This window comes from Lampris incognitus, chromosome 5 (assembly GCF_029633865.1).
Source record: "Lampris incognitus isolate fLamInc1 chromosome 5, fLamInc1.hap2, whole genome shotgun sequence".
Taxonomy (NCBI): domain Eukaryota; kingdom Metazoa; phylum Chordata; class Actinopteri; order Lampriformes; family Lampridae; genus Lampris; species Lampris incognitus.
Window position 1 is genome coordinate 64,274,882 of NC_079215.1, and position 23,954 is coordinate 64,298,835.

General features: G+C 47.3%; 2 protein-coding genes across 3 annotated transcripts in view; both read left to right on the top strand.

The window, feature by feature from the left end:
* The window catches only part of patl1 (PAT1 homolog 1, processing body mRNA decay factor), a 51,490-nt gene extending 35,106 nt beyond the window's left edge, over positions 1-16,384 (top strand). For both annotated transcript variants that reach the window (XM_056279885.1, XM_056279886.1), the window contains 11 exons: positions 1,455-1,663; positions 4,408-4,552; positions 4,793-4,910; positions 5,177-5,274; positions 9,469-9,528; positions 9,754-9,899; positions 10,015-10,174; positions 11,227-11,352; positions 12,665-12,756; positions 13,973-14,122; positions 15,944-16,384. In XM_056279885.1, coding sequence (XP_056135860.1) covers positions 1,455-1,663; positions 4,408-4,552; positions 4,793-4,910; positions 5,177-5,274; positions 9,469-9,528; positions 9,754-9,899; positions 10,015-10,174; positions 11,227-11,352; positions 12,665-12,756; positions 13,973-14,122; positions 15,944-15,962 — 1,323 coding nt within the window. In that variant the 3' untranslated portion in view covers positions 15,963-16,384. The remainder of the gene's footprint in view (positions 1-1,454; positions 1,664-4,407; positions 4,553-4,792; positions 4,911-5,176; positions 5,275-9,468; positions 9,529-9,753; positions 9,900-10,014; positions 10,175-11,226; positions 11,353-12,664; positions 12,757-13,972; positions 14,123-15,943) is intronic.
* Positions 16,385-20,012: 3,628 nt separating this feature from the next.
* The window catches only part of stx3a (syntaxin 3a), a 13,898-nt gene continuing 9,956 nt past the window's right edge, over positions 20,013-23,954 (top strand). Inside the window, exon 1 of the mRNA XM_056280159.1 lies at positions 20,013-20,042. Coding sequence (XP_056136134.1) covers positions 20,013-20,042 — 30 coding nt within the window. The remainder of the gene's footprint in view (positions 20,043-23,954) is intronic.

Here is a 23,954-nt window from a genome sequence, read left to right on the forward strand (position 1 = left end):
AGTCATTGGCTGTATCACCAACAATAACGGGATGGCCTACAGGGACGAGATTCAGCGCCTCACATCATGGTGTACTACCAACAATCTTGTTCTCAATGTGCAGAAGACGAAGGAGCTGATTGTGGACTTCAGGAGGTCTAGAAGCTGCAGCCACTCCCCCATACACATAAATGGGGTGGAAGTGGAGCGTGTTTCCAGCTTTAAATTCCTTGGAGTCCACATCAGCGAGGAACTTTCCTGGACATCAAACATCCAGGCCCTTGTGAAAAAGGCCCAACAATACCTACATTTCCTGAGGAGGCTGAGGAGTGCCCGTCTATCCTCCAAAATTCTCACCAACTTCTACCACTGCGGCATAGAGAGCATCCTGACCATCTGCAGCTCAGTGTGGTACGGCAACTACACATCAGTAGACCAGAAAGCTCTGCAGCGGGTCGTCAAGGCGACCCAGCTGCATATCACCGGTACCCAGCTCCCAGCCATAAGACATTTACTACAAACGGTGCCTTCGAAGGGGTCTCAGCATCAGCAGTGATCTGACCCACCCCAACCATGGACTGTTCCCCCCCCTGCGCTCTGGGAGGCGCTACAGGAGCCTCACAGCCTGCACTAACAGGCTCAAAAACAGCTTCTTTCCACAAACTGTTGCCCACCTGAACCTGTCCACCCACTGAATGTCTGTAGATATTTTTAAATATTTTGTACTCTTGCTTTTTTTTTTTAACTTATTTTTAGCTTTTGGTCTTTGTGTGTATATCTTATACTGTGTTTGTCTGTGTCTGTCTTGCACTGTTTGGCAAAGCTGCAGCCCTCATTTCATTTTTAACATGTGCCTGCACAATGTTTTTAATGACAATACATTGAATTGAATAACACATAGAACACCAATAACACACATCAGACTCAGTGTGCAAGGTTTTTGTGTAACGATTTTTATTGGATGACAGATTAAAAAAACGCATATGAAAAATACGGACTTGGTGTGCAAAGGCCTTGAGGCTAACAGCTGACAGAATGTGGAACTGGAGTTGGTCGCCGGGCGCTGCGGCTGCCCGCTGCTCCTAGTGTGTAGGAAGGGTTAAATGCAGAGGACACCTTTCGTTTCAATGTATGCGAGTACTGAGAAATGACAAAGAAATGAAAATAAGTACAAGTCTTATAAATATCAGTCTTGTCGGTGCTAGTATGCTTTTTTTTGCGCCTCTGTTTAATAGCACTTTGTCAGGCATTGTCTCAGATTTGGAGCCTATTGTGAGCATTTATTAAGGGGTGTAATTTATCTATGCTATGAAAGCCCGAATATTTGCTGTTGATTACTACCGATGCTTGGGAGCCCAAAACAATGGTACTCGGGACAGCCCTAAGATGTAGTTAAAGTAACTCTCTTTAAGAATCAGAAATGATTTGTCATTACTCTCTCCCTCTTTCTCGTGATTTATCCTTTCTCTCTGCAGGTGGCAGGTTTTCGTCAGGGAGGCCCTGCCCCTCCCTTGTTGCCGGGCGCTGGTGGTTTCAGGCCGTTCTTCGGGGTGCCCCCTCCTCCGCACGGTCATCGGATGGGACCGCCACATCCCCATGTCCCTCCTGCCCGCCACAACACCACCCACCTCCACCCTCAGCACCGCCGTATGCTCACCCAGCGCATGCAGAGCAGGGGAGGAGGGTAAGAGTGAGCCCCCAGAAAATTGTCTCAGTTCATCTGGACACAAAGTTTAGTGAGAGAGACGTTTCGTCACTCATCTAAGTGCCTTCGTCAGTCTCGTCTGACTGCAGGTACCTCCACCCTTATACACAGTTGCGTCACAACTGAAACCAGCGATCAGTTTGATTTGCGGATTGCTGTGACCGTTAATTAGTGTTAAAATTACCATGTGTACTATTGACAGAGGATTGGGGAATGGTTGCAATCACAGCATTGTAAGATGGTCACAGATGTATGCTTAGGCCCCCCCCCCCGGTTCAGGGACGGTCGTTCCCTCTTCATATAGATGGCCTCTTTGACTCCCTGTTCAAACCAGCGTTCCTCCCTATCAAGGATGTGCACATCCTCATCCTTGAAAGAGTGGCCACTGGCCTGTATTTGGGTGTAGACTGCAGAGTCCTGGCCTGACGGGGTAGCTCTTCTGTGTTGTGCCATCCTCTTTGCCAGAGTCTCTTTGGTTTACAATTCATGGCAATCCTCCTGGCACTTAACAGCATACACTATATTGCTCTGTTTGTGCCGGGGGACCCGATCTTTGGGGTGGACCAATTTCTGGTGTAGCGTGTTTTGGGGTTTGAAAGTAACCGAGACACGGTGTTTGGAAAATATGCACGTCAACTATTCCGCCACTCCCGCCACATACAGAATCACCACTGGTTTACACTTAGACAGCTGGTGTCCTTCTCCTCTCTTCAGTCGGCTGGTGCACTGTTTGGGCGTCTTCCTGGCTTTGACTAATGCCCAGTTAGGATAACCACACTTAACCAGGGCCTGTTTAATGTGGGATTTCTCCCCTTCCCCGGCCACTGTGTCGATGGGGACGTGGTCAGCTCGGTGGTCCAGCGTCCTGATGACTCCTAGTTTGTGCTCCAGTGGATGAAGAGAGTCAAACCTTAAGTACTGATCAGTATGTGTTGGTTTACGGTAAACATGAACAAGCAAATGTCCCCCATCACCAATTACAATTTCACAGTCAAGGAAGGCTAACCTGTCATGTTTCACATCCTCCCTGGTGAACTTGATGTGGTGTCCACAGAGTTAATGTGGTTGGTGAAATGTGGTACGTCCTGACATTTAATTTTATAACCCAGGTGTCGTCCACAAATCTGAACCAGTGGCTAAGGGGTGTCCCCGGATAGGACATCAGAGCCCTCTTTTCCACTTCCTCCATGTACAAGTTGGCCACCATAGGTGAAACAGGGGAACCCATAGCACACCCATGCCTGTATACTGCCCCCTGTATGTGAAGTATGTGGATCCAAGAGTACATCTGTCACCATCTTACAATACTGTGATTGCAGCTATTCCCCAATCCTCTGTGAATAGTACACACGACCATTTGTAGCTCTAATTAACGGTCACGCCAATTTGCATATGAAACTGATCACAGGTTTCGGTTGTGACGCAGCTGTGCCGGCGTTGGTCGTTAACCAGCTGTGCTGTTTATAAGGGTGGGGATACCTGTAGTCAGCTGAGACTGACGGAGTCACTCAGATGAGTGATAAAACGCTTCTCCCACTGAATGAGTCCAGATGAACTGATCCAACTGCCTGTGATTTCCTCACCTGGATCATTGAGACGTAAGAGAGAGTTGTACATTTGAAAATTGAAGGTCCCGTATTTTCCCATTCTTGGCAGTTTTATTCAGTTTCTGGCGTTGTGCTCACATTATTGTTACTGGCCATTATGCCCACATTCTTCTAAAAATGCCCGGCATTAAAGAATTTCACAAAAAATAAAAACAGTTGTTGAAATATTCCTGTTGACTGTTAACTCGTATTAAAGACCAGGAAACAAACGTTGAATTTAATACTTTACTGTCAAGTACACAACATAGGTTCGAACAAGAAATGAAACAGGGCGTCCGGGTAGCGTGGCAGTCTATTCCATTGCCTACCAACACGGGGATCGCCGGTTCGAATCCCCGTGTTACCTCCAGCTTGGTCGGGCGTCCCTACAGACACAGCTGGCCGTGTCTGTGGGTGGGAAGCCGGACGTGGGTGTGTGTCCTGGTCGCTGCACTAGCGCCTCCTCTGGTCGGTTGGGGCGCCTGTTCAGAGGGGAGGGGGAACAGTGTGATCCTCCCATACGCTGTGTCCCCCTGGTGAAACTCCTCACTGTCGGGTGAAAAGAAGCAGCTGGTGACTGTTCGGAGGAGGCATGTGGTAGTCTGCGGCCCTCCCCGGATCGGCAGAGGGGGTGGAGCAGAGACCGGGACGGCTTGGGAAAAGTGGGGCAATTGGCCAGATACAATTGGGGAGAAAAAAAAAAGGGGGGGGGGGGGGAGTCCAACAAAAAAGAACTGGAACAGAAGTGCTGTAAGTACAATCCCACAGGCGCAATACCAAAAGGTAAACTTAATGTGTACAGAAATAGAAAAAGTATTTTTATTGAAGCTCTAAAACCCATTTCATTTCTACCAAGTTGAAAATTAAATATTAACAGTTGGGACTCTGATAAAACTACGTTGTGTATTTGAGAGAAAGGGACAGGATGAATGGCTCTGTGTTAAGCACTGCCTTTCAAAACCACCCAAAACTTTCCCCCTTAGAAAATGCACACTGTACTGAGTGTTGCGTGACACTTTTGTTGTGTTTGTGACTAGTGTGCTGCTGTGGCAGTAAGAGGCAGGGGAGGAGAGGGCTTGAAGGCAAGATGCTGCGGAGTTACCTGATAATCCTCTCTGTCTCTACCTTTCCCCCCAGTGACCGTGGAAGGATAGGCGGTGACAGGCGGAGCAGGGACCCCTACAGTAACCTGATGACCCAAAGAGAGAAGGAATGGGTGGCCAAGATCCAGATGATGCAGCTTCAAAGTACTGACCCTTACCTGGATGACTACTACTACCAGGTCAGTGGTGCAAGTTGGCTGCTCACTAATTTAGTCAAATAGTTGGTCCATTTGTTTGTTTCCTTGCTGGTGTGTGTGTTTGTTTGTTTGTTTGTTTTTCTTGATCATTTTGCAAGTGTGTTGACTGATCAGCTTATTGGTTTGTCAGCTGGTAGGCGGGGAATATTGTAGACTCAGTGTGTGTGTTTGTGTGTGTGTGTGTGTGTGTGTGTGTGTGTGTGTGTGTGTTTATGTGTTCAGAACTACTATGAGAAAATGGAGAAGCGTCAGGAGAGGGAGAGAGACAGCAGTAAGAAAGAGCACACCACCAAGCTCATCACCCCGCAGATTGCCAAGGTTGAACACACCTACAGACCAGGTGGGTAAGACACACAAGCACGTATACACAACAGATACACAACATACAAATACTGCTCACTTACAGCCAGGAACCAAAAAGAACATGTCGGCAGAGCAGGTACAGGACAGACAGGTCATGTGACATCTTCAACACGTTCCTTATCAGAACTTCTTGCAGACATCTTCTGATGCATCAAAACATCAATTCCTCCTACAAAGATGTGACGCAAAGCGCACAATAATTCTCAAACGTTATCCCTGTTGAGTAATCGTGTGTGTTTTTAGTTCAGTTTGCAGGCTCTTTGGGTAAGCTGACCGTGTCCAGCGTCAACAATCCCCGCAAGATGATCGATGCTGTGGTGACTACTCGCACCGACGATGAGGTTCGTCTGCATCTGTTTTTACCACCGCTTTCTCACTACTCCTGTGGCATGGTCTGTCTGTCCCCTGTTCCCCAAATACTGGGTGTTCTTGGCTTGAGGGCAATGCCACAAATGTATTCTTTATATTATCGTGACGATCATAAGGAATTATACATAATACTGAGATATACCGTGTTTAAGAATCCGCCTGAAGTTCATCACATTGAACTGTTTGGTAATGAACATATGATATCAAACCAAAACTAGTTTTCCAATAATACTCCCTCAGGTATTTCAGACCTCATTTTGTGAGGAATTTTAGGTTACTGATTCATGTTCTCATTAATTTAGGCAACAAAGAAAAAAGAAAAATGTTTTTCATGATATGACAAAATTTCGTCATAATACAGTACCATTGAAAGATGGTAAACGATAATATTGAATTATTGCCAAGTCTACACTGAATGTATTTTTTTATTTATCGTTTATTTCAAATGTTAAATATTTCCTCTTTTTTGCTTTTTTTTGGGGGGGGGGATATTTTATTTTTCATTTTCAAACCCATTTTAACAACCACAAAACACACACACACACACACACAAAAAACAATCCCTATCCTCCCTATAAATGGAAGACGAGGGGAGTCAGCACATACGTATAGTGAAATACAGAGCACTAACACAGTGTTATATCCTTTAAAGAGGCCTTCTGGCTAACCAGAAATGATCACATCCTTAACTATGGTGGCGTCAGTGATGTGCCTATGTACTCTAGGTAAGGCTGCCAAATTTTCAGAAAGGTGTCGTATCCTTTCCTAAGACTATATGTGATCTTTTCAAGAGGAATATGGTAGCACCTGTGAGGGTAAATAGGTATCTAGGACCGGAGACTAGGTTTGGAGGAGCAGTAGATGAATTAAAACAATGGCAGTAATAGACCGCAGACCTGGAAGTAAGTTTAAATGCCGGCTTGTTTATATTAACCAGAGAACATAAATATTTCACAGTGAGACACTCGGGTATTACCAGTATACCTCAAAACTAAAAATAAATAAAATAAAACACAACTTAAATCTTAAATACAACTCAACATTTCACCATCCAGTGCATAACCAATAACTTCAGACTTCACAAATCAATGCAACAGTCCCTTGTTTAAGACTTGAACTGTCCATGAGCATCCACTGTGGTTCACAGAAATTTCAGGAAAATAATGTCTCAGTCCCGCCACCTTTCCAGTGAAACAGAGCAATGTCCTTATCTGTAGTGTTGAGGGTAGGTACTGTTCACAGAAGACGATGTCTACCCAGCTTATCCCTGCTTTGGGTGGCTCGCCATCTTGTTTCCGCAGTGCGCGGATGCAACACCAAACCGATTCTTCAACCCCAACAAAGTTGGCCAAGTCCCGTTCAACTTAGTTGAACACAATCCTCGGCACCGTGGACCGTGTGGGGGAAAAAAAAAAAAATTCCAAAAACAGGAAACAAAGTTCGGAGCATTAAAAGTTACTTCTTTTCTAACAGTCTCTGCTGTGCTGGAGTTATTTGATTGGCTGTTACAGTCACGTCGTTAAAGGAACAGTACAGCTATTTCAATACCATTGTTTTTAACCTTATGAACATTTTTAACGACATTTAAGATGAAACCATGAACTTCACTTATTTAGTTATTTATTAACTTATATTGCTGTTATTGACTGTAACGCTTTTAAAGGACTTTTGTTTACCTGAGCTACAAATACAACTGTTCACTTCCGAAGACCATCTATCAATGAGGAGAGGGGAATCAGATTTCCATGTCACCATTATGCATTTCCTGGCCACATATAAAACTACTACTATTAATTTCGGCTGTTCCCGTTAGGGGTCGCCACAGCAGATCATCCGTTTCCATCTCTTTCTGTCCTCTGCATCTTCCTCTGTCACACCAGCCAGCTGCATGTCCTCCCTCACCACATCCATAAACCTCCTCTTTGGCCTTCCTCTCTTCCTCTTCCCTGGCAGCTCCATATTCAGCATCCTTCTCCCAATATACCCAGCATCTCTGCTCCACACATGTCCAAACCATCTCAATCTGGCCTCTCTTGCTTTGTCTCCAAACTGTCTAGCCTGAACTGTCCCTCTAACATACTCATTCCTAATCCTGTCCTTCTTCGTCACTCCCAATTAAAATCTTAGCATCTTCAACTCTCCCACCTCCAGCCCCACCTCCTGTCTTTTCATCAGTGCCACCATCGCCAAACCATATAACATAGCTGGTCTCACTACCATCTTGTAAACCTTCCCTTTAACTCTTGCTGGTACCTATCTGTTGCAAATCACTCCTGACACTCTTCTCCACCCACTCCACCCTGCCTACACTCTCTTCTTCACCTCTCTCCTGCACTCCCCGTTACTTTGGACAGTTGAGCCCAGGTATTTAAACTCATACGCCTTCGTCACCTCTACTCCTTGCATCCTGACCCTTCCGCTGTCCTCCCTCTCATTCACACATAGGTATTCCATCTTGCTCCGACTGACTTTCATTCCTCTTTTCTCCGGTGGAAACCTCCACCTCTCCAGGCTCTCCTGGCCACACATGAAACGATTTCCATAAATTTAACTTGGGAATTGGCTGAGGATCTACTGACACGTGTGAAATTCCCCAGTAAGCAAAGCTCAGGATCTAATGGGAAGGTAATTCCTCTGATCTTGGTCAAGGTGTCGCAGAAGTCATACCAAAAGGGCCTCACCTTTGTAACAAAGCCAGGTACAATGCAGGAAGGAGCCAACCTCTATACCACATATGAAGCACATTTCAGACAATTCAGGTTTGGATTTATGTAGTTTCTTGTGTGGTGAGGTACAGTTGATGGAGGAAGTTATACTGAACCAGCCTGTACTGGGCATTAATGGTAGCTGACAAATGGCCTTGACATAAATCTGACCAGAATTGTTCATCAATTGCTATTAGGGATGCTCCGATCATTATCGGCTGATTTTCATTCTAAATAGTTTGATCGGAGCTCTCTATAAAGGCAGATCAGAAGAGCCGATCAAGATGAAGCAAAATACCTGAGACATTTCTCTGTGCGCGGCAAAAGAAGCTCGCTAAAATGGCTTTGCCAGTCTGGCAGTTCTACAAGGTGTCTGAAAAAGACAACAAAATCGCTATATGCAATGTGTGTGAAGCAGAAATCCCTCGTGGTGGAACGCAACAATGACATTTTAATACCACGAACCTCATTGGACATTTGAGAATTTGTCATGTCAAAGAATACGGCGAGTATGAAAGTCAAGCCAGCGCAAAGTCAGTAAAGTGAGTTAACCCTTCGGCAACTCAGTCTTCCGTCACTCAGTTGTCAGTGTGGGAGACATTTAAACGGCAGGAGCCCTAAGCAGGGACAGTAAGAAGTCAGAAGAAATATCAGCCAAGATGGTGGAATTCATTGGCCTTGATCAGCAGCCTTTCTGTAGTGGAAGATGAAGGGTCCCGATGACTTGTGACCCACTTGGATCCACGCTACATCCTTCCAGGGCGTAAATATTTCATGTATGTGTGCCTGCCGCAGTCGTACCAAACAGTGTATACACATATTGACAGCGTTTTAAAGGACAACGTCGCATCAGTTAGTTTTACAAGTGACGTGGAGTTCGAGTGCATGTCCTATGTCCCTGTTAAGCTTAAGCACGCACTTTATTGATCAAAACCTCAAACAACACAACGTTGGTCTTCATTGTCAAGAATTCACAGGGTCACACACAGCGGGGGCTCCGGCTGTCGCATTCAGTGACATGTTCCGATCCTGGGGAATCCCGAGAGAAAGGGTACACGCTATTCTGAGGGATGATGCTAAGAACATGGCAAAGGCCATGAAGGATGCAGATTTACCCCAGCCTACCCTGTGTGGCGCATACACTCCAGCTCGTTGTGGCCGAGAGATTGCTGTCACAGCAAAGCATCTCTGGTATAAGAGCTGCAGGGAGAGGCATTTCGGTCATTTTAAACATTCCCCGTTAGCATACTCCCGACTCCGAAGTATTCAGCAACAACCAGGCCAGCCTACAAAAAGACTACAGCAAGATGTATCTACTAGGTGGACCAGTGCTTTGTGTATGCTACAGAGTCTACCGGAACAGAAACGGGCACCATCTGCTTATGCAGCCGACTATGACTCGCCTTCAGCGTTCTGACCCTAACCCGTTTTTGTCTAATCTGTCTCTCTCTGTGTCTACAGGAGAAGAGAGAGAAGCAGGTGTGGAACAAGAGGAGACAGATCCTTTACACTGTAGAAAAGGTGAGCAGAGGGAAAAAAGGTAGCTGGCTTGCACCTCTCCCCTCCACCAATTTATCAAAGCAAAAGGAGGAATAAGCAGATTTTACTATCATCGTTATTATCTGTAATTCTTAATTCATGTTATGTAATTCTCATATTACCACCGGCACCATTTAGCGTCTCCTTATCCTGGCCACTTTTTCTTTGATATTCTTTCACTTATTCTTTTCTGTCTCCCCCCCCCAGATGTACAGCTTGCTGCTGGAGGTGCAGGACTTCGAGAAGCGGTTCCTCCACACCCCCGAGGAGGAGAGAGACGCGCTGCTCGAGCGGCACAAGACGAACACTCTGCAGCTCTGTAACTCACTGCGGGAGAAGGAATGGGATGACAGGTAGGACCTGGTGACCCGGAAGGGTGGCAGGGATGGAAAAAGGGACGCAAAGAATATGTATGTGCTCCAACATCCTCTCTCTCCGTCTCTTCTCTCTCTCTCTCTCCATCCACAGAGTGAGCGATGAGCAGTGTGTGATGATCATGTCTGTGCGGAAGGGCAAGCGGCTGGTCTCCAGGCTCCTCCCCTTCCTTCCCCTGGCTCAGGCCACTGCCGTTGTCATGGCAATTGCTCGCAATCTTCCAGCTCTGGCTAAGAAAGACAAGCAGGACCAGGTGACTAAAAACATGCTCTCGCACATTACAGTTGTGGGCACGGGCTCACACACACACACACACACACACACACAGTCCTGTGAGAAATTGCCATTTGGCAGTTGTGAAGTGTTGTCAGCATCTTGCCTGGAGATGGCCGTGGTTTTGTTTGAAATCTGAGATCCTTCTGATGCCCTCAGGTCCTCTGAGAAAATGGCAGGGCATTTCAAATATGTAACAGGCAAAGTGATGTCAGTTCACTGGGGTCACTTCTTAATGTGATCATTCAGTTGTGAGTCACTGTGGGACACATAGCGGGACACACTCTTTGAAATAAGCATCGTAAAGATGTTATAATGGTTTTTTTCTTCTTTATAAAACATAAACCAAGCCAGTAAAATGGTGAGAGACTGCAGCCTTTCTGGTCAGGCCATGAAGCAGATGCACTGAAAAAAAGATAAGCTTATTGAGGTATTATACCTTTTTTAAGTCTCATAATGCTTATTTCAAGGTATTGTTAGTAAATATGATTACTAGTATTACTAGGTATTACTAGTATTACTAAGTATTGTTAGTAAATATTATTACTAGTATTACTAGGTATTATTAGTATTACTAGGGGTGTTGCGATATACCGGTATTGATGAGAACAGTGGTATTTTAATAATGAAATATTAATCGTTGTAATAATACACATATGATGACATCGTGTAAATAATCCAGCGCCTCTTAAATCATTGCTGTTTCACTTTGTCCCCCTCCCCCGTGACGCAGTAACTAGCTAGTGTGGTGATCGCACAAATTGTGTTGTTATAAATAATGAGAAGTATGTTTCCGGCTAGCAGTCTGTTTTCACTCACCTCTATTTTACTGTTTTTAATGTCCTTTTTTCCCCCCAGTGTTACTAACAATCTCTTAAGATAAACATGATGACATGTAAAACAAGATGGAGTCCCTTGATAAGCTTGTCTCTGTGCAGCGTGCAGCCGTGTGCGTGGAAGACACAAGTTGGACACGCACCTCGGTTGGCGAACTTAATTTCCATCCTCTGTCATCTGCTTTTTCTTATTCAGGTGCTGTGCTGGTTGGTGGAGCCGGTTGCCGTGGTGATCCAGTCGTTGTCAAGCCCCGCCCTCACAGACTTGCTGCAGGAGCTTCAAGGCAGTGAGGGTCAGCTGGCCACAGTCCTGCACAACAAGGTACACACACTGGCCATCCTGCTACAGAGGCACACATGAACACACTCTGCCAGAGCTCTGAAGAGCGCTTGTACATGTAAACAGGAAGACCTCAGTTTGCACGTACCGTTATTGTCATTTACTTGACCTTTACTGTCAAGCAAGAGTTAACGTCACGCAACTAGCCTGAACAGGACAACTAACTAAAAGTAGAAATACAATGAAAAAACCCCCACAAATGATGTGCTATCCCCATTCAAACCAAAGGATTTTTTTTTCCCCCCTGATTGTATCCGGTCAATTGCCCCACTCTTCCGAGCAGTCCCGGTCATTGCTCCACCCCCTCTGCTGATCCAGGGAGGGCTGCAGACTACCACACGCCTCCTCTGATACATATGGAGTCGCCAGTCGCTTCTTTTCACCTGACAGTGAGGAGTTTCACCAGGGGGACATAGCGTATGGGAGGATCATATTATCCCCCCCCGCCGAACAGACGCCCCGGCTGACCAGGGAAGGCGCTAGTGCAGCGACCAGCACAGACAACCACATCCGGCTTCCCACCCGCAGACACGGCCAACTGTGTCTGTAGGGACGCCCGACTGAGCCGGAGTTAACACGGGGATTCAAACCGGGGTCCCCGTGTTGGTAGGCAACAGAATAGACCGCTACGCTACCCGGACGCCCCCAAACCAAAGGATTTTTATTTCCTCTGGGTCCATCAAAGAAATATTGAAAGTGTAAACAGACTTGGTTGATACGTTGAGGAGCAGGAGTGTTAGTGTTTTGCTCTGCGGGGCTACATATACACTTGAGCTGAATGATGTCATTTCCCATCTGGGCATGCAGACTGCCTCATGGCATGTGCACATGCTGCTCTTCGCCTATACTATACACAAGGCTCGGCGTTTTCAGTTTTTATTTTTCAAAGCCATCCAGCGTGCCGAATTTCGCCACGAGAGGACACTGTTACATAACCTCACACGAACAGGAACCACTTCTGGATCCGTGGAAACATAAAATGTGGGTGAAAATCAGTTTAAACAGATCTGCTCCTTTTTAAAGATCTGGGTATTTTTCGGGCAAAATCGGTTAAAACCGAAAACGCTGAGCCTTGACTGTAGAGTATAGATGCTATGAATTTGTGTATTGTTGTTGTTGTTGGTCTTCCTGGGGGTGTTATGAAAACTATAAGCAGGGGTTACCAAACGTGTTCATACAAGCACAGACATACACAAGCTGTAGCACAGAAACACACAAGCTGTAGTACAGAAACACACAAGCTGTAGATTTGTGCACCAACTCAAGTAACTCCTGCCTCTGGTTGTGTGTGCAGTTTGGTGTAACTCTGCTGTATCTGATCCTGAGTGAAGGAGAGCGGATGCAGAGCTCGGACCCCAACTGCCAGCTCATGGACGACAACCGATGGTAACGTTGCGTTAGACCAGCCACCTTTCTGCCAGGCTGTTTTTATGCAAATGTTGAAGTTGCTCATTAACACATTTAACACAAGAACGACCGGGATTTCACTCCTACCTAGAACGACCATGGGCGGTCAAAATGACCGCCGGGTTTTAAACTCTATATTGTGTCAAAATAAATACCCAATTGAGATATTAATGCATTACATATGTCAGTATGACTGTTATGAAACTAACTGACACAAAATTAATATTTTAACAACTTTAATACAATTTTCAAACAATTTAAAATGGCCGCTGTCCAACGCCTGTAAATACTGCAACGCCTCGGTGGTAGTCATGGTGCGTCTGTAACGGCGTCTGTAACCACACATGGAACCAGACAGGAAATGACGCCACCGACACACATCATGAATACTGACAATGACGCGCACGATCACGCGCAAATTACGAGACGGCCATTTTGACCGCTCATGGTCGTTTTAGGTAGATCTCACCATAACTTTGCTTTTGTGCGATTGATCTAGAACTTGTTTTAATACAAATATGTGCAGTTTTAGGAGAATTAGGGAGGGCTGTGACTTTTTCTACACAAAGTTGTTAAACTGAAAATCCAAGACAGCCATAATGACCGTCTTGGTCCTTCTAGTGCCAAACGTTTAAAAAATGGACATATTAAAGCTTGAGTCGGTTATCGAAGCACAATTTATGACTGTGTGGTAAAACCCCAGATAACTTGTGTAATGGCAGGTAGTGTGTACTGATAAATTCTCAGCTGGTTTTTGCCCTCACATGCTGCTTATAAACAGTCGCCACATCCTGTTCGTAGCGTAGAGATGCTCTCTTTATGTGCTTAAAATCAGCTAAAGAAAGTGCACTTGATTAACATTTATTTTCTTTTTTTTTTACTTTTAAAACCTCCTCGGTACGGGATAAAGACCTACTATATTGTGAGAGTAATGTCTACTACTACATGTGGAACGTAGTTGAATAAGTACCTGTTCAGAATATCGTGCCAGAAATATCTTCATATGGATGGAAACCATCTCCGCAACACCACCCTTATCTCACCTCTTTCTTTTCCCCTTTCTTTATATTCATCTCTTCCCCCTCCATGCTCTCCTCCCTCACCACCCCATCTTCTCTCTCGACTCCCTCCGTATCTGCCCTCCCCTCACACGTTTCCTCCTCTTGTCCCCGCATCTCCTCCCCTCGCTGCTCAGGACGGAGTTGGCATTCTCTGTCACGCGGGAGCTACTGAGCGTTCCCTCGTCCTCCCTGTCGCCGCCCCTCTTCACACCGCCGAACCTCCTCTCCCTCTTCTCACGGCACGTCGACAGGCAGAGGCTGGATCTGCTGCAGGACAAGTTACAGTGAGTTACCCCTGCAGAGAGAGAGAGACACACACACACACACACATTCATTCCTTAACATTTACTGAATCAGTTGCAGGCAGTTTTCTGGTAAAAACAACAACAGCTTCTGTTTTGGCTTGTTTTGGATTTCCCCCCCCTTTTTTTTCCCTAACCAGCCAGTTACTCCACTTTTCTGAGCCATCCCGGTCGCTGCTCCACCCCCTCTGCTGATCCGGGGAGGGCTGCAGACTACCACATGCCTCCTCCAATACAGGTGGAGTCGCCAGCCGCTTCTTTACACCTGACAGTGAGGAGTTTCGCCAGGGGGACGTAGCGCGTGGAGGATCACGCTATTCCCCCCAGTCCCCCCCCCAAACGATCAGAGGAGGCGCTACTGCAGCGACCAGGACACATACCCACATCCGGCTTCCCACCCGCAGACACAGCCAATTGTGTCTGTAGGGACACCCGACCAAGCCGGAGGTAACGCGGGGATTCGAACCGCCAATCCCCGTGTTGGTAGGCAGGGGAATAGACCGCCACGCCACCCAGACGCCCAGCTTCTGTTATTTTAAGGCTTTGCGATGCTTCACAATCCACCACCAATACTGATAAAGTCCTCTTTCGCCGTTTCCTGTGCATTATGTTTAATTCTTTGAAATCTGGAGTGTTTGAGTGGTTGTGAGGATGCTGTGAAGATGCTGCCGACCAGACTCTTCATCCTGTAACGTTGGGGAGTTCCTTTATCTTACATTCTGTTCACTTTGAAATCTGGAGTGTCAAAATGGCCGGTGAAGATGCTGCGAAGGTGCTGCCGACCAGACTCTTCATCCTGTAACGCCGAGGAGTTCCTTTGTCTCCCGTTCTGTTCACTTTGAAATCTGGAGTGTTAAAATGGCCGGTGAAGATGCTGCGAAGGTGCTGCCGACCAGACTCTTCATCCTGTAACGCTGAGGAGTTCCTTTGTCTCCCATTCTGTTCACTTTGCCATTTGTGCCGAATGTTAGCAAACAGCTTGTGATGACGCTCATGTTTCTATCGTGCATTGTATTGATTAACAATCAAATGAACAATAGCAAGGTGTCCGGGTGGCGTGGCAGTCTATTCCGTTGCCTACCAACACAGGTATCGCCGGTTTGAATCCCCGTCTTACCCCCGGCTTGGTCGGGCGTCCCTACAGACACAATTGACCGTACCTGCGGGTGGGATGCTGGATGTGGGTATGTATCCTGGTCGCCGCACTAGCGCCTCCTCTGGTCGATCGGGACACCTGTTGTGGGAGGAGGGTACTGGGGGGGATAGGGTGATCCTCCCACACGTTACGTCCCCCTGGTGAAACTCCTCACTGTCAGGGGAAAAGAAGCGGCTGGTGACTCCACATGTATGGGAGGTGGCATGTGGTAGTCTGCAGCCCTCCCCGGATCAGCAGAGCGGGTGGAGCGGAGACCGGGACGGCTCGGAAGAGTGGGGTGATTGCCCAGTACAATTGGGGAGAAGGTGGGGGGGGGGATAGCATCCCTGTGCTACACTCCTTAAACACTTAAGGTGGCAGAATAATGTAGTAAAATGTATATTTCACATTTTGAAAACCACTTGATTATGTTCATAAACAGTCAAACGAATAAAGGTTTGAAGACTGGTTTGGGTTTGTCGAGTCTTGGTGGACAGCCGTTTTTTATGGCCGCTGAGTATTGCAAAAATACAGTCTCAGGATTGTACGTCTTTTTACTGCGGATTCCTGGGGGGGCTTGATTTTCATAACACACAACATGCATTTAAAAATAATTTTAATAACTGGGCAGCAAGGCACTCACAATATGACCCTCTGTGTCTCTTCAGGATCTCCTTGTCCAGGTAGAAGTTACTACAGACACCAAGAAGACCCCCACCCGCCCCACCATTCCTACTTCACGCAGCCCTTTGTGTGTGTGTGTGTGTGCGCGCGCGCATGTGTGTGTGTACATAAGTGTGTGTACCTGAGTGTGTGTCTGCGCATGTATTTATGTGTAGGGGGGTGGTTGTGTATCCTTGATACACACCTCGGGTGGATAATGATTTTACTACAGCAGAATCTTTAGTCACTTTTGTTTTTCTTTGTGTTTAGTCTCATGTGTGTGTGTGCGTGTGCATGTGTGTGTGTGTGTGTTTGTGAGAGAGAAATTGAATGACTGAGGCTGAGCAAGTGAGACTGTTCAAGCAGAGAAAAACGAAATCTGCATTTTTAAATATCTTGTTTACGACAATGCCTGTGATAAACCATCAAATTAAAAAGTATTTCTATAAAAACTGCGGTATGTGCTGTTGCCTTCCTTGCACCCGGACGAGCCGCACGAAGAGGAGGTTTCACACTTCATGACACGTATTTTCCGACCACATATTTCACTCTGATGAACAGAAAGGGGCCGGAGGATTTCGGAAAGCTTACCAGGCGTTGGTCAGGAGGCCTCAGCCCACCCAAGTGGCGTGTGCTGCAGGAGGTTTGTTTACTAACGTCCGTCCCCCTGTCTGGATACTCGCTGGATGTTGGGACTATCCATTGCTGACATGGACACTCTATCACAAAACAGGATAACTCGACTTAGCCGGATAACTGCACTTACTGATACCTGGAGCGGCTCTTGTTACCTCAGTCCATTTTCCAGATTTGGGGAGTACCAGGTTTTACCCTGCAAAGTTACCCGCTCATTTTAAGTCATTCTGATTTGTGATACAGACCCCTGATGATACAGACCCCTGATACAGACCCCTGATGATACAGACCCCTGATACAGACCTCTGATGATACAGACCCCTGATGATAACAGACCCCTGATGATACAGACCCCTAATGATACAGACCCCTGATGATACAGACCCCTAATGATACAGACCCCTGATGACAGCCATTGAAATCAGGAATTGATGAAATCGTCTGTACAGGAGAAGTGACGCATCTCCTGTGGCGTCATAACGACTGTCGGCCAATGAGATCGCTTGAGTACGAACAACTTGTGTGGGTTTTTTTTTACACGTGGTACACAAGTTAACAATGAACTTCCGGTTAGAAAAGCCTCACACGATAAACCGCCTGCCAATAGAGCCATAAAGGTTTTCCACTTCCGGTGTGGGAAGATGGCGGCGCGAATTCCCGTTCGCGGCGGCCTCCCCAGCAGTGTCCATGCAGCGTCCTTGTCGACGTCTGCGTCTTAAGTTTGCCCCCTTAGCCGATGGGGGCTTGGTCTGCTGCGTCCCGTGGGCCCAGGGACCACCACGGCCCTGCCTGGAGCTGTGCCCGAAGAGGTAACACCGAGGGCGGTCTGGCAGGACGCGGAAGCGCGGCAGGCTAAGCTAGCTACTAGCCCATGCAGACCGGCGGTTCCGATAACACCGAGGGCGGTCTGACAGGACGCGGAAGTGCGGCAGGCTAAGCTAGCTGCTAGCCCATGCAGACCGGCGGTTCCGATAACACCGAGGGCGGTCTGGCAGGACGCGGAAGTGCGGCAGGCTAAGCTAGCTGCTAGCCCATGCAGACCGGCGGTTCCGATAACACCGAGGGCGGTCTGGCAGGACGCGGAAGTGCGGCAGGCTAAGCTAGCTGCTAGCCCATGCAGACCGGCGGTTCCGACAACACCGAGGGCGGTCTGACAGGACGCGGAAGCGCGGCAGGCTAAGCTAGCTGCTAGCCCATGCAGACCGGCGGTTCCGATAACACCGAGGGTGGTCTGACAGGACGCGGAAGTGCGGCAGGCTAAGCTAGCTGCTAGCCCATGCAGACCGGCTGTTCCGATAACACCGAGAGCGGTCTGACAGGACGCGGAAGCGCGGCAGGCTAAGCTAGCTGCTAGCCCATACAGACCGGCGGTTCCGATAACACCGAGGGCGGTCTGGCAGGACGCGGAAGCGCGGCAGGCTAAGCTAGCTGCTAGCCCATGCAGACCGGCGGTTCCGACAGTCTTCCTGGCTGGCGTTTGTTCTCCTGGACACTGATTCTTTATTTATTTATTTTAGATATATGTGTTAGTTTGGTCCAAACCTGCGTAAATACAGGCGGTGCAGCCAGTGCAGCGGCACCAGGGCCCGCCGCTAGGGGGAGCCCGTCAATATTTCTGCATGCGTCGTGCTGGTCCAGTGGTACGTGTCTGTTCTGAGCATGTGACGATAGCTTGTTTAGCGCGCGCAATATAACACTGGTCAACACAATGTTTCTTGCAAGGGGGTTTTCAACGGATTCTAGCTCACTTTGGGGTGCTGGATCCGAACCTGGCCTTAGTTTTGGCCTATCACAACAGGTTTTTGAACTATGAAAAATCATTATTTTTGAGAAAACAGCAACTGTACACTCGTAGTTAAAAAAACACTGTTGCATTAGATGATCGATAGATGCAAAAATGATCACAATGAATAAATAAACACCCAGCCTAGCAGGAAATTACTCAGGAAATGAATAGGGGGTCGTTTTTACCCCTGCCTGGATTGCCGGACTAGATGGTCAACTTTTGTAAAATCCTGAATAAGGAGCACGCAGACAGCACAGAAACTTGATGTGACGGAGCAAATCTGAGCTCAGATTTGGATTCTGCAGCCCAAAACAGTTTCCAAAGTCCGTGCAAGAAAAAAAAACTGTATTTTTGTAGACCAGCGTAATTTGTCTGTCTAGCCTACCTAAGTAACGTTAGAAGAAGAAAAGCAAGCAAGCAAGCGTGAGTTACACACAAAAAAGTGGATGGAAAAAGAGGAAGGAGAGCAAGGAGAAAAAGGAAGGCTGCAAAGTGTGCAGCCTTCATTGTGCAGGAAGTGTGCCAAGCCATGCAGTCTAGCAGGTTGTGAGTGTGACGTGTGCTCCCCTGTTACTGTGGAATGACCAGGCTATTGGCTATATTACAGCCTAGTTGCCTTGTTGACTTGTTTCATGGCCTTGTCGACTGTTGTGATTTGGAGACCGTCTGTTTAGGTTCCCCGACTCGGTCCGTGGTGCGTCCGCTCTCCGTGGTCTGAAGTGTAGCCAGTCTTTGACCTACTGACCTTTACAATAACTCATCTGTGTCAGCTTTGTCTGTTACTTTGATATTTCTGTTTTATTTGTTATGTTTTATGCTGTGAAGCACTTTGTGATTGTATATCGGTGAGAGGTGCTATACAAATAAATTACTAAAATGACCTACTGAACCAACCTATGGTGGTGGTGGTGGTGGTGTGAGCGAGCGAGTGAGAGAGAGATGGGGGGGCGGGGGGTCTACGAGGGTTGCTTGCACCAGGGCCCATAATGAATATGTTACGCCAGTGAGTTTGGAATATATATATATATATATATATATATACATATATATATATATATACATAGCTCCTTACTTGTTGAGCAGTTTCCCTACCATTGAGTGTTTCTTTTAACAGTTTTATATATTCATAAGTGATATATATATAATCTCAAGATAAGAGATGTGTGTGTAATAATCCTACATATCGTTCTGACTGGCCTACCATTGTCCAGGGCTGTGGCCTTTGTGTGCACCACATTTCCCATTGGGTTTAGCCCTCTGTTTACACAGGACAAGAAAGGAAGAGAGAGAGAGAGATTGTCCTCCTGTCCTAATCCGTTCTTAGAGGCTTAGAGGAGCCTCCGGTTGGGGTGGCCTGCCATATTGACCAGAAATATTGTGGCCGGTGGAAATTAACTTAAGGAGTTTGGACTGTGTATTCACGCACGAGTGTGATTTGTAGTCATCTGTGTGTTGGACAGTTTCTCTGCACATGCACGTTGAACGGCTGGCGTCAGACACCGTGGACCTTATAGAGGCTAATCATTTCATCAGGGCTAAATCAGACGCCGCTCAAGTAGCTTTCGTAGATTAGGCCGGGTGCTTCTCTCGAGGCCTGAGAGATTTTTTTTTTTTCTTCCTCATATCGGGAAGCAAACAAGACAGAATTGAAGATGAAGGACCGCCTGGCGCAGCTGAAGGAGGTATGTCTCGTTTTTGTTATTATCACCTGTAGACAATACTGTGTAGGGAATACTCAGTACTGTCCGAATACTGTGTAGGGAATACTCAGTACTGGTTGGGTTCTTAGGAAGCCTAGTTTATGGACAATCTGGTGTTTTTAAAAGAGGATTTCAGATCCCAGTTTTATTGGCGGTGCGCCAAATGGGCATACTGGGGTCCTATCTCTGTGTTGGGGTGCTGTCAGAGTATTGGGGTCCTATCGCAGGCCGAGTCTATGCAAGGCCACACCAACTGTATGTCCTGAGCAGCTGTCTAAAATGTTACTCAACACATTCATATACAGCAGGGCCAACTTACAATGTTAAGCAGCGATGTTTTAATATCGCGGCATTGTGAATCACGCTATAGTGACTCGGATAAATGTGTTTTCTTTGCTCATTTCTGTTTGGTTTTTGTTTTGTTTTGCGGTTTCAGGATGCCACTTTAGATATTCTAATATTGAATCGGAGTATATTTGATAATGTGGTATCTGAAAGTCACAAATCAGCACTAAAATATCATCAGAATATTGAATTAATGTGTACTGTATTGCATAAAACTATTCCATGATGATACCTCCTGGGATGAGAGAGTTTACATACTCTTGTATATTATATTGTATTTCCAATGTATTCCTTTTTGGGGGGGGGATCCCCCCCTTTTCTCCCTAATTGTACCCGGCCAGTCACCCCACTCTTCCGAGCCGTCCCTGGTCTCCACTCCACGCCCTGTGCTGATCCAGGGAGGGCTGCAGACTACCACATGCCTCCTCCCATACATGTGGAGTCGCCAGCCGCTTCTTTTCACCTGACAGTGAGGAGTTTCACCAGGGGGACGTAGCGCATGGGAGGATCACGCTATCCCCCCCCCTGAACAGAAGCCCTGACCGACCAGAGGAGGCGCTAGTGCAGCGACCAGGACACATACCCACCTCTGGCTTCCCACCTGCAGACACGGCCCATTGTAGGGACGCCGGACCAAGCCGGAGGTAACACGGGGATTCGAACCGGTGATCCCTGTGTTGGTAGTGTAACGACCATGTGTAGACTCACTAGCCCTTGGCTAACAGGTCGGACCCTTTAGTTGACCGGTTAACACAGTCGCCCGTGCTGCAGGAGACGTGGGTTCGCGTCCCGGCTGTGGCGGTTCCGGTTGACCCCAGAATTCGCTACCTTGGTGTCAGAACTTGGATGGTGAGACCGTGAGGCCATCGGAAGCGCGTGCTCCCAGAGGCGTGAGGGAGTTGATATGCTGAAGTGCGGGGACGCGCTTCCCGAAGGAGGGGGGTCGTGTAACGACCACGGTTATGTGGACTCGCTAGCCCTTGGAACCCTTTAACTGACTGGTTTGCGCAGTTGCCCGTGGTGCAGGAGATCCAGGTTCGCGCCCCGGCTGCGGCAGTTCTCGGCTGCGGCAGTTCTCGGCTGCCCCCGGAATTTGCTACAGTAGGCAACGGTATAGCCCACTACGCTACCCGGACGCCCCTTTCCGCTGTATTCCTGGTTCCTCGTGGAGCCTGCTGGCAGACCCAGTTTGCACGTATACGTCCAGTTTCAGCAGCTCACGGCTGTTAGTGACGTTACTGGGTTGGTTAGGTTTCAAACGGGTCATCTGACGTGTCTCGAGTAAGGGCAAATGTACAAAAAGATCTCCACGAAGACAAAAAAATGAACTAATGTGAGAAAACATTTACACACAGATGTATTCTGGTCAATTTGGCCTTCAGTCTGTGGATCTTGTTGCATACGGTAGCGGGGCCATATGTGTTGTCAGCTGGCCTTCAGTAAGGATGTGGAGCCTCGTGAAAAACTGGGCTCCCCTCCTCTCAGCCAAGTCCATGCTGCTCGGTCAGAAGTTAGCCTGTCTTCTCAACAGCAACTTTCATTGCCCACCCATCCAGGAGGAAGGCGCCCCGCGTGAGATGCAGTTTTAACCTTTGACCTCTACACGACACCTGAGGGCACGTTGTACCGCACACCAGGACCAAGTGCCCGTCTCTGACGATTGTATCTAGTCGCAGGAAGCTTCAGATCGGTTTTGTGATGCTCTCGATTTTAGCGGCTCAGATTTGGAAACGAGAGCAAGCAAAAGAAAACAGACATTAGAGAGGAGGGGATGAGTCAGGAACACTTTATTTGACATTTCCCCCAGCAGTGCAACACAAAAGCACATATCCAAAAACTACAAGAGCTTCAAGAATACATATTAACTAACACATATATCTAAACTAACACATATATCCAAAAAAACCCAACAACAACAAAAACATTACTGTCCAGGAGAACGAACGCCAGCCAGGATGACTGTCGGAACTGCCGGTCCGCATGGGCTAGCAGTTAGCTTAGCCTGCCCTGCCGGTCTGCATGGGCTAGCAGTTAGCTTAGCCTGCCCTGCCGGTCTGCATGGGCTAGCAGTTAGCTTAGCCTGCCCCGCTTCCGCATCCTGTCAGACCGCCCTCGGTGCTTCCTCCTCGGGTGCAGCTCCAGGCAGGGTCCCTGGGCCCACAAGATGCAGCAGACCAGGCTCTCCCAGCCGTCAGACAAAGACAAAACTTAAACGCAGATGTGGATAAAGGCACCGCATGGACGGTACTGGGTGAGGCCGCCGCAAACCTGAATTCACGCCGCCATCTTCCCACACCGGAACTAGTGTAACTCAATCTGAGTTAATGACGTCATTGTGACATCATTATAATCATCATCATCATTATCCATAATCATCATTATAATGACGTCATTATAAAGTCGTAAGTATGACTTTTTATCTCATAATTTCGACTTTTTATCTCATAGTTTTGACTTTTGCTTTTTTAACTGGCGGAAATGGGCTTCCATACATCTTGGATAATTGACTAATTGATTTCTCTGAAATCCCCATAATCATGGATCGAGTGATAAATTCTTGACAAATGGAGATCTGAAAGTTAAAAACAGCACATATCTGCTTTCTGTGCCTGAATATCACCGAGAGCACAAACTTCTCAGGGTTGACTTTCTTCAGCGTCGCTCGGACTTGATGGTCGGTGAAGGATTGACGGATGATGACAGGAGAGGTTCATGCCAGTGAAAAGGATTCAAAAGTCAACACAACGAGACGTTAAATCTCATACATGACAGGTGATAGATGTGGACGTGAAGCCTCTCACATTTTATCTTCAGTGACAGTGTTTTCTTGTGTTGGTTCAGGTGTGTGTTGGTGTGACAGATGAAGTGTGTGTCTGCCAGGCTGACACGTCCTACACAGGCAGTCTCTCACAACTTCCCACATTAACTCCGGCACTTTACTTCCTGGCGCCTTACACACATATACCAGGCCAATTTCATGCCAATTTGATTTCGAGGATCCCTGTTAATTTGAGTTTTCGGGGGGGGGGGTGTTGCTGGTTGTCGTTCAGTAGAAGTGCTGATGTGCTGCTAGGAAAGGAAAGCTATCATCCAAATAGCCGTCAGTGTGAGTGTGTTGTTAATTCTGTGTGGATACCCCCTGCTGGAGGCCGTGGTGATATGAATCACGGCCTGCTCTGGCTCACTGCTCCATACAACACGTATATACGTTCACTTCGGCTGCCTCACTTCACCCTGCATCACTTCAGCCTTCAGCACTTCAGCTGCATCACTTCAGCTGCATCACCTCAGCTGCAACACTTCAGCTGCATCACTTCAGCTGCATCACTTCAGCCTGCATCAATTCAGCTGCATCACTTCACCCTGCATCACTTCAGTCTGCAACACTTCAGCTGCATCACTTCAGCCGCATCACTTCAACCTGCATCACTTCAGCCTGCATCACTTCAGCCTACAGCACTTCAGCTGCAACACTTCACCCTGCATCACTTCAGCTGCATCACTTCAGCTGCATCACTTCAGCTGCATCACCTCAGCTGCATCACTTCA